At 39.6% G+C, this 19,580-nt stretch overlaps 2 protein-coding genes across 4 annotated transcripts in view; both read right to left on the bottom strand.

Annotated features, from left to right (window-relative positions):
* LOC130045836 (complement C5-like) overlaps window positions 1-5,238 on the bottom strand; it is a 45,655-nt gene extending 40,417 nt beyond the window's left edge. For all 3 annotated transcript variants that reach the window (XM_056138718.1, XM_056138720.1, XM_056138721.1), the window contains exons 1-4: window positions 5,174-5,238; window positions 4,032-4,224; window positions 3,177-3,339; window positions 1,738-1,808 (exon numbers count right to left, since the gene is read on the bottom strand). In XM_056138718.1, the coding sequence (XP_055994693.1) occupies window positions 1,738-1,808; window positions 3,177-3,339; window positions 4,032-4,224; window positions 5,174-5,238 (492 nt within the window). The remainder of the gene's footprint in view (window positions 1-1,737; window positions 1,809-3,176; window positions 3,340-4,031; window positions 4,225-5,173) is intronic.
* Window positions 5,239-18,239: 13,001 nt separating this feature from the next.
* On the bottom strand, window positions 18,240-19,229 carry LOC130045838 (protein tyrosine phosphatase type IVA 1-like). Its single transcript, XM_056138723.1, is given in 2 exon segments — window positions 18,240-18,560; window positions 18,563-19,229. Coding segments are annotated over 2 exon segments (513 nt in total). The 5' UTR covers window positions 18,939-19,229; the 3' UTR covers window positions 18,240-18,423.
* Window positions 19,230-19,580: the final 351 nt, after the last annotated feature.

Here is a 19,580-nt window from a genome sequence, read left to right as displayed (position 1 = left end):
TTTAGAATACATTAAGCATACTTTAGTAGACTCTCTCTTTCTTGTTCCAGAATTGGACTTGTAAAATATAATTCATACTTAATTTTCATAATATCTTTCCCAAAAGGTTTCCTTGGATCCTTGTCAATTTCAAGACCAATATATGTGAGGACATATATAATGTCCTCAATATATTAGGACATACCAGGGTAATGACCTCTAACCTCTTCAGTGTCTTCTCTTCATGGGAAATTCTAAGGAATTCCAAGGAAACCAGAAACTGCAGTGTCTTTCACATTTACACTAAGTTCATCTGACCCTGCCTATCCCCCGATAATTGCCCCAATGTAAGATAGTATACAGGAGCAGACACTGTCTTTCCCTAAATATTTCCAGCACATTCTGCTGTGGTCAAGCCATTGTCATGTTCAGTTTTCTATCTTGCTTCTTCATGGCTCCAGATGTCTATTCCTTCTGCAGTTACAAGACAAAGTCTTTTTAAAAATCTTAAATATTTCTCAGTAATTTTCTAAATGATCAAAATTAAGACATGCCTTAATGTTCTCAGTATAATTTAGTAATCATATTTGTTTTTTGCCTCCCTTAGAGCTTTTCTGCTACAGGTTTTGTATTTCCCTTAATCTGTTTTACTCCATTAAACTGGTATAACAAGTTGATCATTATCTGTATCATTTTAGGCCCTCCCGTTGATCATCGATTTGCTCGAGCGGGCCCAGTAACGTCTCCATTGGAGACTTTGTTGTTACTGTGTCTGGCATATCGAATACGTCACGGGAAGCTTGCCAGGCTCTGCCGTGCGGGCGAGATACTCTCGGTAGCTTGCCGGGCTCTCCGAGAGGGGCGGAGGAATCGAACTCGGGTCGGCCATGTTGGCTGCGAGCAAGGCAAACGCCCTACCGCTGTGCTATCGCTCCAGCCCCGTATGTTTCCGTAGTGTATCATTTTAATGATGACTTAATTTCTGTAAACCTCAATCTCTCATCTACGAAAAGAGGTATTGCTTTTAGTAACCCCATAAAGTTGTCATGATGATACAATGCATGCCATGGATTTCTTACAGGTACTACAAAGTACAGTAACAAGTCTCACAATGTTACCGCTCGAACAAATTGATGAACAATGGGAGGACAGAGCTACAGTGATACAGACTACAAAGTATACCTCTGTAACCCTCATTACTCTATCCACATTTCTCAGGTAGCAAGAAAATACAAGTATTTAACAAAATCATTTTAAAGACAGTTCTTGAAGGGTATACTTTAATGAGACATCACAGTATATTTCAACTAACTTTTGCCCACAAAACTTTGTGTTTATATAATAATTTTGTATAATGAAATTAAGCAATAGCACAGCGGTAGGGTGTTTGCCTTACAAGCAGCCAACATGGCCGACCCAAGTTCGGTTCTCTGCCACTCTCAGAGAGCCCAGCAAGCTACCGAGAGTATCGCGCCCGCACGCATGGCAGAGCCTGGCAAGCTACCCGTGATGTACTCGATATGCCAAACACAGTAACAACAAGTCTCATTATGGAGACGTTACTGGGCTCATTCGAGCAAATCGGTGAACAACGGGAGGACCATGACCTAGTGGTATACACAATAGAGGCTAAATAAAACTATTATTTAATATTTTGAAAGTTAATTGCACATTTGTCCAATATTAAAATAACAAAAACTTTATTAATATAATAAAACACAAAGGTTAAATTTTGAATTTAATCAATGTCATACTCACTATAAAGGTTAAGGTAACTTCTCTTTGTGATGGCTTTAAGTCTTCATCCAGTGCATAAACTCTAACTTTCACTGTAAAAAATGTCATTTTAGAAACTCTGTTTAACTCTAAATTGCTGATAATATTATTAATATATCTATGGTTTTATACCATGAAGTTTAGAGTAAACTTAAGAGAATAAAAATAAATACACATTTGAAGGGCAAGAAGATTCCATAAAATGCATTGAGGAAAACATAGGCAATACACCTTAAAAATGGGCCTCAGTGATGACTTCAATGATTCTACTTTATTGGCAAAGAAAAAACAAACAAATAGGAGTTCATAAACAAAAAAGATTTTCCCCAGCAAAAGAAACTCAAGCTAAAGTAGAACTGTATTGAACTGGAGAAAGTATTTGCACACCATACATCTGATAACGGGCTGATATCCAAGATACTTAAGTTACCCACAAGACTTAAAAACAAACAAAAGTCTCCAACAATCTTAAAAATACTGGGGAGAGAAGATGAACTGGCACTCCTTGAAGAAGACATATGGATGACCAGCAAGCAGATGAAAATGTATTCATTATCACTTATCATCAGGGAAATACAAATCCAAAGAACAATTGGGTATCACCAAATTTCTAAGAGAATTAAAAAAAACATATAGAACAAGAAAAAGTAGAAATCTTATATGACTCAGAGATTCCTCTCCTTGGCACCCATGCCAAGAACAGAAAAACTGTGATCAAAAAGATATATGCAGGGATCAGATTGATAAATAGCAGGTAGGGTGCTTTTCTTGCATGAAGTCCACCTAGGTTTGATCCCCAGCACACCATATGGTCCCTTGACTTTGTCAGGGTATAGAATACCTGAGTACAGAACCAGAAGTAAGCTCTGAGAGCTGCTAAGTGTGACTCCAAAACATATCTATCTATCTATCTATCTATCTATCTATCTATCATCTATCTATCTATTTTAATTGCAGTTCAACTTACAATAGCAAGATATAGTAATAACCCAAGTGTCCAACAGCAGGTAAGTTAATAAAGAAGTTGTGCTACATATGAACAATCGGATATTAAACATTTATAAGAAAAGATCAAATCTTGCCTTACGCTTCAACATTGATGGAGTTAAGCCAGAGGGAGGTTAAGTACTAAATGATCTAATTCATATGTGGAATATAAAGAAAAAAATCAAGGGCATAGACAGAATCTTATGATAATAAACCATTGGTCTTTGAGTATAAACTTGAGTTGATAAAGTGGCGTAAAGAGAGTGATTGTGAGGGAAAAGGAAGAAAGGAACCAGATGCAGATTAAGGAAAAGTGGTGGTGGGTGACCTCTGACTGGTGGAGGTGCTGCAACTTCATTCTCCAAAAAGCACAGGTATTAACACTATTGAAACCATAACACCACAATTACCACAAAAAACTTCTGTCTTCATACCTGGCTCATCTGGAGAGTAGGTAAATTTATCTGTCTGTATGAAGATGAATCCGTTATCATAGTGTAGTGGAATTTCTGTTGTTTTTGAAAAATGAGCACATGTAACTTCTAAATACACATACGAAACTGCATTTGGCCCTTCAGGCAAGTCTTTTGGTTTTATCTGTTTTTTTGAAAAACAAACAAAAATAGCTTAGTCGGGTTACTTTTCAGTTATATTTCTTCTGGTTAGTATGTAGTTGTAGAATTGTGGACACTTTTTAAAATTTCCTTGTACGTATTTCACAGTTTGAAAGAAATTTTTTTAAGTTCTAACATAAAGGACAAAAAGCCTATAATTGATACAGAATTAAGAAATAAACATTTTTTATTTAAATCAGAATATTTCCTAAATGATTATAATAATTTAAGAAATGTTCAGAATGCTCTCCATTTACTATTTTTCACCATTCATTAAAATTTTAAGAAAAATGTGAAACCTGTATGTCTCTATATAAATATAATTTTACCCCAATATTATATAAAATTTAGATACACAAAATATATTTTTCTAAGTTTCATCATGTAATTTTGAAATTTATTTATGTGTTGACTGATTTAGTTTTCATTTTTATAACTTTTAACTAACTAATTAAAACTCATATATCCTTACATGGCTCCCAAATCTATGGAAAATTCTTTAACATTTACACACACAAGCATGTATAAATATATAGCACCTATCATCTATCAGTGATCTAACTTAAGTATGAAGTATCACATATTTATCTACATAGGTATAAGGGATCAATGTATCATCTCTGTGTGTTGTGCTTTACAAAAAAAATTTGACATGTGAAAGAAATGAATACATACAGTTAAGCTTGCAGAGCCTTGAAATTTATTTTCTGGAGATAAATACAGTTGGCCAAGAGAATATGTGAAACTTTTGTCAGGATAACTTTTAATAGCAACGGACACAGCAAATGGTTCTGTATATCCATGAACTTGAATCACTACATTTTCAGAGGCACCAACGTAGAATACTTTAGGTGCTAAGACAACATACCTGTTGAAAAGTGAAATTATAGAAATAATCTTAATAAAACACAATATTTAAATATTTTTCACATAGGAGAATCAAGGAAATTCATTTGGGTTTAACACTTGGAAGTAGATTTTTAATTTTTCAAAATTTCATTAAATATGATTAAGACAAAAATAAGTGACTGAATAAGTCACATGCATTGATATGTATAACTATTAGTCAACCCTGAGGAAGTAGCTATTGTTACAGCACAAATTCCTGAAATGACTAGCTTCTGGGTTTTGGGGGATTCCAAGAAAGAATAGCATGCTGACCATCTGTAACACAAAACAATCAGTTCACCCAGATAAAAACCAAATAGATCATCTCTTACATGCACCTATAGAGGTGCCTGTGTCATTAACTTCCACTATAATAGTATGATGATTCCATTTCATAGGTAATGAAATAGAATTTCTAAACAAGCATTACCCAGATTTTTCTAATTGCCTCTTCATTTGCCTGTATTGTTCTCTAGACTTTAAGTTCCGAGAGGACTGGTATTGGTTGGATCTGACATATAAAATGTTAGTTAGTTAGTTTGAATATGTCTCTAAAAGCATCCTAAGGGTGCAAATTTATGGAGACAGATAAAAGAGAATTTATTAGTTCCATCAGGTGAAATTTAACAGAGTCCCCTAAAAGAAGTACAAATATGGATTATGCTCTGTCTTTTGAAGAATCAGTTTGAATCAAAATACTAATTACAAAATACTAGTTACTTTTTCATGGGGGCAAAATGTAGGTAATAGCCTATATTAGAATACAAACCATGCATGGCTGGAAATGACATTGAACAACAGAGAAAAGAGAAAATTCACTGGTGTTTTCAGAAAAAGCAAGTTAATTTCATAGGGTATGGACTAAATTTCTTTTCCTTTATAACGATCACCAAGACACACTGCAAATAAATATCTAATCCTTCACTTACGCTTGCTCCTGTCCCCAAATTCTTCCCAAGTAGAAAAAAATACAAACTATGCTTAAGATGTCCATGGCTGGGGTCGGCTGCGTCAAACTGTTGCTGAAACTGTTTTCCTTTTCGCAAGTATTGCTTAGAATGCTTGTTTAAATATGTCTTTGGATTAATTATTAATGGCCGATAATAGGTTCTATGAGAAGGAAATCCAATAATTTAAATGATAACCTTTTATTGTCACAGGAAAAAATTGAAATTTGAAGCAAAGAAAGTTGATTTTGACAAATAAAGTGAAATATCCACATGAAAACCTCTTGCAAAAAAATGTTTCATAGGTAGACACAGATATAAAGTACCTGACAGCAGCTCTGAACTTCTATTTTCTGAGGATAGCAGGTGAGACAGATTCTTGAACTATTCTATTCACTGAGTCTGGTGCATCTATCCTACTGGTGTTGTGGTATTGGTAGCTAAAATTGTCTAACTGCTCTTCTTTTCTAGGTAATTAATCTTACCCACAGGGAAAGTTTGTCCAGAAAATACTTGGGAGTCACATCTTTTTGCTAGGATTGGTGTCCAATGTCAACAACTGAATGATTCAGGGGCTACAACTAGTTACCCAAATTCAGTATTAGAACCTTGTGTATTATTCATACTTCTGCACCCCAGATCACACTAAGTAAAGATCTCAGTTGAATTCCCACTTTCCTTTGCATCTTTGCATCTTTTCTGCATTGTTCTACTTCTTTCACTGCTTCCAGATTTCTTTTGAGAGAAGTCTCACTATAAACCAATTGCAAAAGAATATCTGCCTTAGCTTCAGCTTCTAAAATAAAAGAATATGGGAGGAGGCTATCATGCCCATCTCATCTCAATGTGGAGACATTCTGAAATGTCCCCTGGCACAGATGTAGTTTGAATTTGAACCCATCAGTCCTTTAGAATAGATCTAAAGTTCCAAAGCAGTGTCTCAAATACTGTGGTATACCTAGAAATTCTAGCACTGAAAATGTCGCATCAATAACTGGGACACGGGAAAGGAAGCTCTGTAGTTGCCTTAACTATTGAGTGTATAGATCCATTCTGAATAACATGTCTTTAGGTGCAGGTGAGATGGCTGATGATTAGGCCGATGATTTTTGTAATTGCCTCTTCATTTGTCTGTATTGTTCTCTAGACTTTAAGTTCCCAGAGGACTGGCATTGGTTGGATCTAATACCCCTTAATTTGCAGCTAGTACAATTGATTTCCCTGGTATCAATCTACTCCAGAAAAATTTCACACCAACAGTGTCTGAAGTCACTCTGGTGAGAGTGACTATTGATGTATTTTATCTTTGGATAGACTGTCTCAATAATTGAAGCAATTTTAAGGGAAAACCAAAACTTGCCAGGATGTCAAATGTACTCAGAATGGCTTCAAACTTCTGACCACAAGGGGACACTGTATCTCTTATTTTGGACTCAGTCGTATGCATGAACTCACATTAGCACTAAGAAGGTACATTGCTAGATACAGAGAATTGTAACTCAAAATATTCTTGGGCAAATTTTTTACTTTATCAGTACTAGCATCACTTAAATAGACCACAAACATTTCATGCTTCCTAAAACTGAAATAATTATAGATATTTTTTTCCTCCACAATTTTAAGCAAAAGAGAGGGAAAAATAGTAGACATGGGAGTTATCTTAGTCCTATTTGTCTCAACCACAACCCTGCACTATTTAAAAATTTTTTAAAAAATTGAATCATCCCCCTACCTGTGGGGCAGATGATTTTCACATTACCTTCTCTCTACTTTGATTACATTCAATATTTTGACAACAGACCTACCTGTATTATTTGGGATTTTACCCCAACACTCAGATCTGCCAAAAAGTCACCAGGAGACAATTTGTTTTCTATTGCTGCTTATGAATAACATATGATGTCGCGCGGCTGCAGTTTTTGAAATTCCAAAAATTTAACAATTAAATCTGGAGGGATTTCTGCCACAACTTGCTGGGTTCTGAGATTTGTTTCTGAGTCTCTGGGATCATGGCCGTTAAGCAGCTTGATCAGGAGCCAGAGACGTTGCTCATGGGCAGCGACTTTGGGTCTTGTTGGGACAGGGAGGAAAGGGCCGGCTCCACCCCATCCCACAAGGCCCCGAGTCTTTTGTCACTGTGGGCCCAAACCTGACTGTCCAATGGCCTCTGGCGGATCGTGGCCACTGAGCCACCAAGGGGCAGCAGGCGGAGGGACAGCACCCTTTACCCCCTGGGTTGGCCCGGCGACAGTAACCTACTGTGTGTTCTGGACGCATTTCTACCAAAAGCCGCTGAGTTTCTGGGTTTCGAGATTTGTTTCTGAGTCTCTGGGATCATGGCCATTAAGCAGTCTGATCAGGAACTAGAGTGGCCATGCCTCCAATTATATAGCTGAGCCGGAGGTGGTTTGTGGATGTGTCTCCCACATACCTAACGTTTGGCCATTTATTTTCTTGGTAAACTTTGCCCCAAGTTTTTGGGGTCTGGCCAAAGGCACAGCAGTAATTTTGGGATACCTGAAAGTCTGAAGGCGACATCAGGCTGCTGATACACTCTCTTCACAGGTACAGATTGATCTGCTCGTGGCACCATGCCCCCAGGGATGAGACCCCTGAGCAAGTGAATTAAGGGAAGAGGATTATGATAAGCCATAGGTGATACCTGCATTAGACAGGTAAGGAGACACTACAACCTTTCACAACCTAGCTGGTCCAGACCAGGCAATAAGGAGCTGAATGGAGGAAGAAACCCTGGAGATGACTGAAAAAAACAGAAAATCACAAGAGTTACTTGGCATCCATAGGTGGTCTTTCTGGTCCTTGAGGAATGAGTTCTCCTGAGAAATAACCAGGCAAGAAGTTTGTGGAGAAGCGCCCAGGTCCACTGCCAGCATCACTCGTGAGGGTTTGGTTAGGATGAAGGTGGTCATTCAGGTTGTCCTGAATTTAATCTGAGCTAAGAAACTCAGCTCCTATTTTAATTTCTTGAAGTCTCCATACTCTTTTCCACTGAAAGTGAACCAAACAACATTCCTACTAACAGTGAATTGGGGTTCCTTTCTCATTGTATACCCATCAACACTGTTTTTTCTCTTATTAGAAAATAACAAATAATAATTATCTCATTATTTTGGTTTGCATTTCCATGACAATGAAGGACGAACAATTTTTCATATGCTTATTGGACATCTGTACATCTTCTTTTAGGAAGTATCTGTTCAGCACCTCTCCCATTTATCAATGGGGTTGTTCTTTAATTAAGTTTTGTGAGTACTTTGTATGTCCAAGTTATCCTTTTCTCAGATGTATGGCATGTGAATACTTGCTCTTCAGTAAGGTGTCTTTTGATTTTAGGTTTTCCTTTGTTGAGAAGACTCTGTGTGTTTGTTTTATGTAGTGTCATTTGTTATGTAGCCCTATTATTATTTTCTTTGTCAATGAGGTTGAATCACTGAAGACTCAGTTGAGGTTTTTATCATGGAGAATTCTGCCTATTTTTCCTTGAAGTATGATGTATTTGGGTAAATCTCAATTTCTATAATTGAGTCTTTAATCCATTTTGAATTAACCTACTATAAGATAAGGGTCCAGTCACTTTCTTTCTCTTCTGCATGAGGCTATCTAGTTTTCCAAGCCTATTTATTTCTTTTTTTCTTTCACTTTTTAAAAAAATTTTTAAATTGAATATCTGTAGGATAACATTGGTTTGTCCTTTCTCCCTTGCCACAGGGAGCTTAGGTTTATCGAGTTATACCCATCACAGTGCTCCTGAGTCACTCCCATTCCTTTGTTTATCTGTAACCTTTCTTTGTGCTTTCCTTCCCAACTTTTATTTATTTATTTATTTATTTATTTATTTTTTTACAGTTGTAGATTTACAATTTTTTTTGTGCTTCGGTTTCAATTATACAATGATCAGATACCCATCCCTCCACCAGTGCCCGTTTTTCACCACCATGGATAATTATCCCTCCCACCCCCATCCCCCCATCCCCCCCTGCCTCTGTGGCAGGACAATCCCCTGTGTTCTCTCTCTCCGTTTGGGTGTTGTGGTCTACAAAAGAGGCATTGAGTGGCAAACATGTTCAGTCCATAGTCTACTTTCAACATGCATCTCCCCTCCTGGGAGGATCCTCCAAACATCCTTTATTTGGTGCTCCCTTCTCTATCTGAACTGCCCTTTCCTCTAGGATACCCGGCTGGCCTCTAAGTTATGGAGTAATCCTCCTGGTGCTGATCTCAGCTATTCTTGGGTATTAATCTCATACTTTGTTACTTTATATCCCCCAGATGAATGCAATCTTTCTATGTCTATCCCTCTCTTTCTGACTCATTTCGCTTAGCATGATACTTTCCATATTGTACCACTTGTATGTAAATTTCATGACTTCATCTTTTCTAACAGCTACATAGTACTCCATTGTGTAGATGTACCAAAGTTTCTTTAACCAGTCATCTGTTCTTGGGCATTCAGGTTTCTTCCAGTTTCTGGCTATTGTAAAGAGTGCTGCAATGAACAAACAAGTGCAGATGTCACTTCGACTATACATTTTTGCTTCTCTGGGATATATTCCCAGGAGTGGTATTGCTGGGTCAAATGGGAGCTCAATTTCTAATTTTTTGAGAATCGTCCATACTGTTGTCCAGAAGGGCTGAACCAGTGGACATTCCCACCAACAGTGAAGGAGTGTCCCTTTCTCGCCACATCCACGCCAGCATTGGTTGCTTTTGTTCTTTTGAATGTGGGCCAGTCTCTGAGTTGTGAGATGGTATCTCATTGTGGTTTTGATCTGCATCTCCCTGATGATTAATGATGTAGAGCATTTTCTCATGTGCTTTTTTGCCATTCGGATTTCTTCTTTGAGAAAGTTTCTGTTCATTTCATTGCCCCATTTTTTGATGGGGTTGGATGTTTTCTTCTTGTGGAGTTTAACCAGTATTTTGTATATCCTGGATATCAACCCCTTGTCAGATGTGTATTCGGCGAATATCCTTTCCCATTCTGTAGACTGTCTTTGTATTTTGGTCACTGTTTCTTTGGAGGTGCAGAAGCTTCTTAGTTTAAGATAGTCCCATTTATCTATCTCTGTTTTCACTTGCTTGGCCAGTGGCGTGGCATCTTTGAAGATACCATTAGCTTCAATATCATGGAGGGTTTTGCCAACTTTATTTTCAATGTACCTTATGGTTTCTGGTCTGATGTTGAGGTCTTTAATCCATTTTGATCTTACTTTTGTACATGGTGTTAGGCAGAGTTCTGAGCCTATTTTTTTGCATGTAGCCGTCCAATGATGCCAACATAATTTATTAAAGAGGCTTTCCTTACTCCACTTCGCATTACTTGCACCTTTATCAAAGATTAGATGATCATATGATTGAGGGGAGATGTCAGTGTATTCAACCCTGTTCCATTGGTTTGTAGTTCTGCCTTTGTTCCAGTACCATGCTGTTTTAATTATTACTGCTTTGTAGTACAGTTTGAAGTTAGGGAGGTTGATTCCCCCCATTTTCTTTTTCCCAAGAATTGCTTTAGCTATTCGTGGGGGCTTATTGTTCCATATAAATTTCAGGAGTGTTTGCTCCATTTCTTTGAAGAATGTCATGGGTATCCTTATAGGGATTGCATTGAATTTATACAATGCTTTCGGTAGTATTGCCATTTTGACAATGTTAAGTCTCCCGACCCATGAGCAGGGGATATCTTTCCATTTCCTCATGTCCTCTTTTATTTCCTGAAGTAGCGTTTTGTAGTTTTCTTTGTACAGGTCCTTTACTTCCTTAGTTAAGCTGATTCCTAGGTACTTGATTTTCTGGGGCACAATTGTGAATGGGATTGTTTTTTTCATGTTGCTTTCTTCTCTCTCACTGTTTGCGTATAGGAAAGCCATGGACTTTTGGGTATTGATTTTATAACCTGCAACTTTACTATACGAGTCTATTGTTTCTAGGAGTTTTTTGGTGGAAGTTATTGGGTTCTCTAAGTAGAGTATCATATCATCTGCGAATAGTGAGAGCTTGATTTCTTCCTTTCCTACCTGAATGCCCTTAATATCTTTTTCCTGCCTAATCGCTATTGCAAGTACTTCCAGTACTATATTGAACAGCAGTGGAGAGAGTGGGCATCCCTGTCTCGTCCCTGATCTTAGAGGGAAGGCTCTCAGTTTTTCCCCATTGAGGATGATGCTTGCTGTAGGCTTGTGGTAGATGGCTTTAATTATGTTGAGGAAGGTCCCCTCTATACCCATTTTGGCTAGGGTTTTCATCATAAAGGGGTGCTGGATCTTGTCAAATGCTTTCTCTGCATCTATTGATATAATCATATGCTTTTTATCTTTTCTTTTGTTGATATGATGGATTATGTTGATTGATTTTCGAATGTTAAACCATCCTTGCATCCCTGGGATGAATCCTACTTGGTCATGGTGTATGATCTTTTTGATGAGTAGTTGGATTCTATTTGCTAGTAGTTTGTTGAGGATCTTTGCATCTGTGTTCATCAGGGATATCGGCCTGTAATTCTCTTTCTTTGTGGTATCTCTGTCTGCTTTTGGTATCAGTGTGATATTTGCTTCGTAGAAACTGTTTGGAAGTGTTTTTGATATTTCAATTTCGTGGAAAAGCTTAAAGAGCATTGGGAGTAAGTCCTCTTTAAAGATTTGGAAGAATTCACTAGTGAATCCATCCGGGCCAGGACTTTTGTGCTTGGGTAGACTTTTTATTACCAGTTCAATTTCCTTGATGGTGATAGGTCTGTTCAGGTATTCCAGGTCTTCTTGGTTCAGCCTTGGGAGTCTGTAGGAGTCTAGGAATTTATCCATTCCCTCGAGGTTTTGATGTTCCGTGGCATAAAGCTTCTCAAAGTACTCCCTGAGGATCCTCTGAATTTCTGTAGTTTCTGTTGTAATGACCCCCTTTTCATTTCTGATTCGGTTTATTAGTGTTTTCTCTCTCCCTTTCTTTGTGAGTTTTGCTAGCGGCTTATCGATCTTGTTAATTTTCTCAAAGAACCAGCTTTTGGTTTCATTGATCTTTTGGATTGTTTTTTGGGTTTCCATCTCATTAATCTCTGCTCTGAGTTTTATTATTTCCTTTCTCCTGTTCGGGTTGTGCTCCTTTTTTTGGTCCTTCTCCAAGCTCTTAAGCTGTGAGGTTAGGTTACTTATGTGTGTTCGCTGCTCCTTCCTGAGGAATGCTTGTGGAGCTATAAACTTTCCTCTTAACACAGCCTTTGCTGTGTCCCATAAGTTTTGGTAACTCGTGTTCTCATTTTCATTCGTTTCTAGGAATCTTTTGATTTCCTCTTTGATTTCCTGTCTAATTCACTCGTTCAATAGTGCACTGTTGAATTTCCAGGTGTTTGATTTAGTTTTCTGTTTTTGTGTGTAATTTACTTCTAATTTCAGCGCATTATGGTCTGAGAAGATTGTTGATACAATCTCTATCTTCTTAATTTTATGGAGGCATGTTTTGTGGCTCAGCATGTGGTCTATCTTGGAGAATGTTCCATGGACGCTTGAGAAGAATGTGTATTCAGCTTTTTGTGGATGAAGTGTCCTATATATATCTACTAAGTCCCTTTCTTCCATTGTTTCCCTCAAATGAAGTATGTCCTTGCTAAGCTTGAGTCTGGTTGATCTATCAAGAGGTGACAAAGCAGTGTTGAAGTCTCCCACTAGTATTGTGTTGCTATTGATGTCTTTTTCCAAATCTATGAGTAGTTGTTTTAAGTACTTTGCTGGTCTCTCATTAGGTGCATATACATTTATTATTGTAAGTTCTTCCTGTTGTACAGATCCTTTGATCAATAAGAAATGGCCTTCACTGTCTCTTATGACCTTCTTCACTCTGAAATCGATGTGGTCTGATATAAGGATGGCTATCCCAGCTTTTTTATGGGAGCTGTTTGCCTGTAGGATTGTTTTCCAGCCTTTGACTCTGAGTCTGTGTTTGCTTTGACTATTGAGATGCGTTTCTTGCAGGCAGCAGAATGTTGGGTTCAATTTTCTAATCCATCCTGCCACTCTATGTCTTTTAATTGGTGCATTTAGCCCATTGACATTGAGAGAGATTATTGTTATGGGATTTTGTCCCATTGTTCTGTTAAAATTTGGTGTATTTGAGGGGCCTTTCTTGCCTTAAAGTAGCCCATTTAGTTGTTCTTGTAACCATGGTTTTGAGTCTATGAAGTTCCTGAGCTGTTGTTTGTCTGTGAAACTGTGTGTTGTTCCTTCTATTATGAATGAGAGTCTCGCTGGGTAAAGTATTTTTGGAGAGGCATTTATTTCATTGAGTTTTTTCACTATGTCCCACCACTGTTTTCGGGCCATGAGGGTTTCATCAGAAAAATCAGCTGTGAATTTTAAGGATGCTCCTTTGTAAGAGATTTCTTTCTTCGATCTTGCTGCTTTCAGAATTTTGTCTCTGTCTAAGGTTTTGGTCATTTTGACCAGAATGTGTCTTGGGGTATTTTTATTCGGATTTCTTCTAGCTGGTACCCTTCGGGCCTCCTGAATGTGGTCACAAGTTTTCTTCAGCTCTGGAAATGTTGTAGCAATGATTTCTTTGACAGTTTCTTCTTCATCGAGGTTTTCTTCCTGTACCTCTGGGACTCCAATAATTCTTATGTTACCCCTCTTGGCTTCATCACGATCTTCTCTTGCCATCTGTTCCCGAATTGTGAGTCTCTTTTCCATTTTCTGCTCTTTTCTGGAGAGTCGCTGAACTTCATCTTCGAGTTCACTGATTCTGTTCTCAGCAGCTGTTACTCTGCTGCTGAGGCCTTCCACTGAGCTTTTCAATTCGCCTACGAGATTTTTCAGGTCTGATATTTCTGATTGCATTTTCCTCATTTCTGCCTTCAGATCCTCTTGTCTTCTAATGGCATTGCTTTCCATTGTTTCTTTTAATTCCCTAAGCATCCTAAGTAGCTCCCTCCTGAATTCCTTGTCAGAGAGGTTGTCTAACACTACAGTACTGTTGGTGTCATCTGGGCTAGACTCTTCAATATGAAAGTTTGGTGGGCTTTTGCGTTGCTTTACCATTGTGAGAGGTGTGGTTTAGTCCTTCACGTTCACTGTTACTATTCTGCTTGATATGCAGTGTGAGTTAAGATAGGCTTATGAGTTATTGGCTACTGTGTTTCTAGTGGCTGAGCTAAAATAGAGAAGTTTCCATCTAAGAAGGTAGCTTATGGTTCCTAAGGCATATGTAGTGGGAAAATATTTCGCGGCTGCGTCAGCGGCCGCGGCTCCGGAAAGAGTCCCTGGCACTGGCGAGGAGTTGGGAACGTCTCCTGTTTGGAATTGGAGCCGTTCAGCTTTGTTGCCCAGAGCTGGGCCTCCGTGCCCGTCCCGCGCAGCTCAGGGGTTGAAAACCGGCTGTCTAGGGGCTGGATCTACGTGCGCATGCCCAGAAAGGGTCCCAGGCCCTTGGAGGCGGGCTGTACCTCTCCTTCCCAACTTTTAAATCAACTTTTTCCCCTAATCAGATTCTGTTAATTTTTAAGGTCACATCTTTCTAGCACACTGAACTTGCATTGTAAGTTAACATTGTCTTTCGCATCTCCTTATGTCTTTTGAGTAGTTTACTTTAAAGCAATGTCATTTTTGTATAGACACAGGAAGACAGTCAATATTATACTTTTGTAACTTGGGATTCAATTGGCTTCAAATATTATTCGCTCCGAGTCATCTGCTTTCTCGACTTAAGCCTCAGTTGCCCTTAGTCCCTAGCACCCCAAAAGCAGGGTCCGATGAGGGACTGGATGGAGCCAAGGCAAGCTGTGAGCTACCCTGGCATTGAAATGGGCCAGGCCAAAGTGCCACAATACTCAGCTATAAGTTGAGAGCATGGTCATGGACAAATGCTGTCATGATCCAAAAGTAACGACAAGATTAGGACCCTGCTAGGGATAGAAAAGACTAATCTGGCCTGAGCACTGTAGTCTGAGATCGAGATGACCCCAGGAGAGCAATTCTATAATCTTAATGTATCTCTTACTGTGTCCATACAAAATGATTAATATTATGAATGTTTATATGTTTGTTGGACAAGGAGAGGAGAAACACACCCATGAGATTCCGCTCTTGGGTGGGTTGTCCTGCTGAATGAGAATCTGTCCTAGAAGAAGCTTCCCCTGAGGAAAGGACTTTACCCCTATTGATTGTGACCACACCTATGTGTAAACCTCAACCCCACCCACGTTCTTGGGGATTTAATTAGGCTGTAAGAGAGGGCTGGGGGATCCTAAGTGAGAAGGAGAATGAAGTAGCATGGGGGAGAAAGAAGCAGGAGGAGAGTCAGAGGACAATGGAGATGGAAATGGAATAAACTGCAACTGGCTCCAACTAGTCTGGGCCGTGTTTCCTCCTTTGTTTTCCCATTGCCATTAACCTCCCCAGGGTGGGAGAAGTGGCCCAAGACTACTGAATGTAGGCAGTGGAGATAGAGAACCATCCTGAGACCCCTTCACAATTTATTTTCTGTGAATATACAAATATCCACGAGATAGACCATTACAAAGTTGTTCATAATTGGGTTTCAGACATTCAATGATCCAGCACCCATCCCTCCACCAGTGTACATTTCCCTCCACCAATGTCCCCTGTTTTCCGACCACTATCCCTCAACACCCCACCTCCTACCCCCAGCCTTCCTCTATAGGAGGCCCTTTCCTTCTTGCTCTCTCTCTGTCTCTCGTTTTCCATTTGTGCATTATGGTTTGCAATACCCAGCCTATTTCCTTTTTTTTAATTTTTATTAGTGAAACACCATGAGGTACAGTTGTAGACTTACAAATTTTTGTGCTTGGGTTTCAGTTATATAATAGCGTAGAGTACCCATCCCTCCACCAGTGCCCATTCTCCACCACCACTGATCCCAGTATCCCTCCCACCCCTGATTCCCCCATTCTACCCTGCCTCTGTGGCAAGACATTCCCTTTTGTTCTCTCTCTCCTTTTGGGTGCTGTGGTTTGCAAAAGAGGTGTTGAGTGGCAATCATGTTCAGTCTATAGTTTACTTTCAGCATGCATCTCCCATCCTGGTAGAATCCTCCCAACACCCTTTATTTGGTGCTTCCTTCTCTATCTGAGCTGCCTTTTTCCCTAGCATGTGCGGTGAAAGAATCCATATTAGGGCATCAAATTTTTGTGCACTTTAGCTAACTTGCAACATTGCTTTCTGTAAAACTGCTTGGCTGCTTTGCACCTGGGGGAGAGGGGACTTGGAAAGTGATTTACTGTCCCTGAAATGTATTGTCTCACTAAAGCACCCTGCAGATTTGGGTAACTCTGAGAATGGTCAAGGGAGATTACCTAAGGCTTAATGATTCCAGCTATAACCTTGCTTGTGCTGACAATGCTGATCTTTGAATCTATAGGCTAAGGAGTGAGGTACTTTTAAATGGATTGGTTAAGAAAGTATATGTTGTTACAAATCTATTGGCTATGAAATGCGCGGGCTTTGCTGTAACGGCCAGTGAAGGCCTATATAAGATCCCCTTTGAAGAAGTTCGGGGCTCTCAGCCACTGCCCATTTTTGGGGTATGCTGTGGAGCCCCAGCATGCTGGTCTAAATAAACCCTGTTTTTACTCCTGCAGGAATTGTGTCTATCTGGTCTCTCCGCACCTCCCAGGGCTAGGGAACTCCCAATCCCAACAGCGGCTGGCCTCCAAGCCATGAAGTAAACCTCCTGGAACTTATCTCAGCCATTCTTGAGTGTTAGTCTCCTTATTTGTTACTTTATATTCCCCAGATGAATGCAATATTTTTATGTCTGTCCCTCTCTTTCTGACTCATTTTGCTTAGCATGACACTTTCCACGTAGTGCCACTTGTAGATAAATTTCATGACTTCATCTTTTCTAACAGCTACATAGTACTCCATTGTGTAGATGTACCAAAGTTTCTTTAACCAGTCATCTGTTCTCGGGCATTCAGGTTTTTCCCAGATTCTAGCTATTGTAAAGAGTGCTGCAATGAACAAACAAGTGCAGATGTCACTTTTACTATACTTCTTTGCTTCTCTGAGATATATTCCCAGCAGTGGTATTGCTGGGTCAAATGGGAGCTCAATTTCTAATTTTTTGAGAATTGTCCAAACTGTTTTCCAAAAGGGCTGAACTAGTCAGCATTCCCACTGGCAGTGAATGAACAGCACAAAATGAGATTTATAGAAAGACCCTAATCACTGTAAGACTTTGTTTAGCACTGTAACACTGTCCTCCCATTGTTCATTGATTTGCTTGAGCAGCCCCAGTAACATCTCCATCATGAGAACTTGTAGTTACTGTGTTTGGCATATCAAATACATCACGGGTAGCTTGCCAGGCTTGCCATGAGGGCGAAATACTCTTGGTAGCTTGCCGGGCTCTCCAAGAGGAGCGGAAGAATCGAACTTGGGTCGGCTTCTTGGGCCACGTGCAAGGCAAAGGCCCTACCGGTTGTGCTATAGCCCACTAGGTAGCGTGGCCGAGCGGTCTAAGATGCTGGATTAAGACTTGGCTTAAAAAAAAAGTTGCACAAACCTGATGTATACTGGTATGAATGTGGGAGATGTAAACATAAAGTGAGCAGGCAAATAACCTTATCCTCTACTTTCTATGTTTGAAATGACTGAAGGAATAAACCACATAAGGCCTAGAGTGCTCATAGTTCCTGGGATTTTATCTCTGTAGCACTGCAGCACTGTCCTCCCATTGTTCATCGATTTGCTTGAGCAGGCACCAGTAACGTCTCACAACAAATTGTGAGACTTCTTGTTACTGTTTTTGGCATATTGAATACGTCACAGGGAGCTTGCCAGGCTTTGCTGTGTGGGCGAGATACTCTCTGTAGCTTACCGGGCTCTGTACGATACTAATAATATACAAGTATTGTGCTGGGTATTTTGGCACCTAATATTTCTAAATTTCTTACATATTGATAAAATTCTGGCCTGAGAATATATTTAAAGACGTTATTCAATACTGCATGATTTCAGGAAGAATCGGTACAAACAATAAGCATCTTAAATGCTGAATAGCTAGAATTTTTTTGCTAAGTGTCCAGATAGGTTGATCATAAGCCAAATACAGAGGGTGCAATTCTGTCAAGCTTGTGGACTGGTGAAACTGTTTTCCATGGAAGCTTCATTAGACTTATTCACCAAGCCAACACGTTGGCCAGTACCTACGACAAATTAGATCCTATCTCAAGTTCCATTTCCAAGGCAATGGCATTGGGTACCTCAGTTTTATTGAATGCAACAATTGTTCTGATGACCATTTGAGTCTTTGAAATGCAGCCGTATTTTAGGATGGTACTTCTCCAAATACAAAAGTTGGTTGCTGTTAAAAGCTCCATGCCACTTTTGTCTAATGAACTGTACTGGTATTTTATCCCACCTTAAATTAATGCTAGAGCAACAAGTATTGGAGCTCTCCGAAGGTCTGCAACACAATGAACAGCAATGCAACAACCAGATTCTTCTCGAAATTTAATTTTTACAAGACTTAACCAGTCATCAACAATCTGGTTGGATGGTGATGCACCATCATCAAAAGGCCAATCTAGACCATGGATGCCTTCTTTCTCCACAAGTGTAGTGTCATAAGTTGCTTCACATACTCTTACTATTGTGGTAACTCCATACTTCTGAAGTTCCTCTATGAATTTGTTTAAGGTTGCTTTGGTTAGATTGTCTGTAATAAGAAATCTCATGTTCTTGTATATGACTTCCACAGGAGCTGGGTGGTTCATTTGAGCCATGTAAATTTAGTTAAAAAAACACTCAGTTATGAAAGAATTTTAAAAATTGAATGCAGAAATGATGCAAAGAAACTGAGTCCACTTCAATATACTCCACTTGAAATTCCCAGTGCTTCGAGCAATGGAGTTGGGAGTAATGAGGAATGAGCCTCCTAATAAGAAGCAGCAACTCTTCAATCCAGTAATACTGAGGCAATAGAAAGGAAGTGCACTGAGGTTTACCACATCCAGGTCAGAACTCTTGTAAAATGATCTGTGAATCTTAATTCCACGCTTCTGTGTCCAGGTTAACCACTCAGTTAACTTGTCTGCACAGAGGTCGTGCTGTGCCTGGCAATAATCTCCACTGCCCTTCAGAAATTCCATAAATGTGCCACCAAGAACACCACAGAACTGAGGAATATGTTTACTCATTGAAGTTTGTGGCCTAGTCATGCGGTCGGCCCAGAGGCGGCGGCGACACAGGTGGTGGTGGCGGTGGTGGCGGCAGGGCAGGGGGCGGTGGTGGTGATCTTGGGGCAGTACAAGCGGCAACAGGGGCGCCAGACTCTATCATGCAGTGAACGACTCCCAGGAGAGCGTGTCCGTGGAGCCAACCAGCAGTCCTGAGAGCCAATGCACGCGCCCAGGCCTCAGCCTATT

Source organism: Sorex fumeus, unplaced genomic scaffold (assembly GCF_029834395.1).
Source record: "Sorex fumeus unplaced genomic scaffold, SorFum_2.1 ptg000129l, whole genome shotgun sequence".
Classification (NCBI taxonomy): Eukaryota; Metazoa; Chordata; class Mammalia; order Eulipotyphla; family Soricidae; genus Sorex; species Sorex fumeus.
Note: the sequence above shows the minus strand (reverse complement) of the source record. Positions and strands in the feature narration are given on the sequence as shown.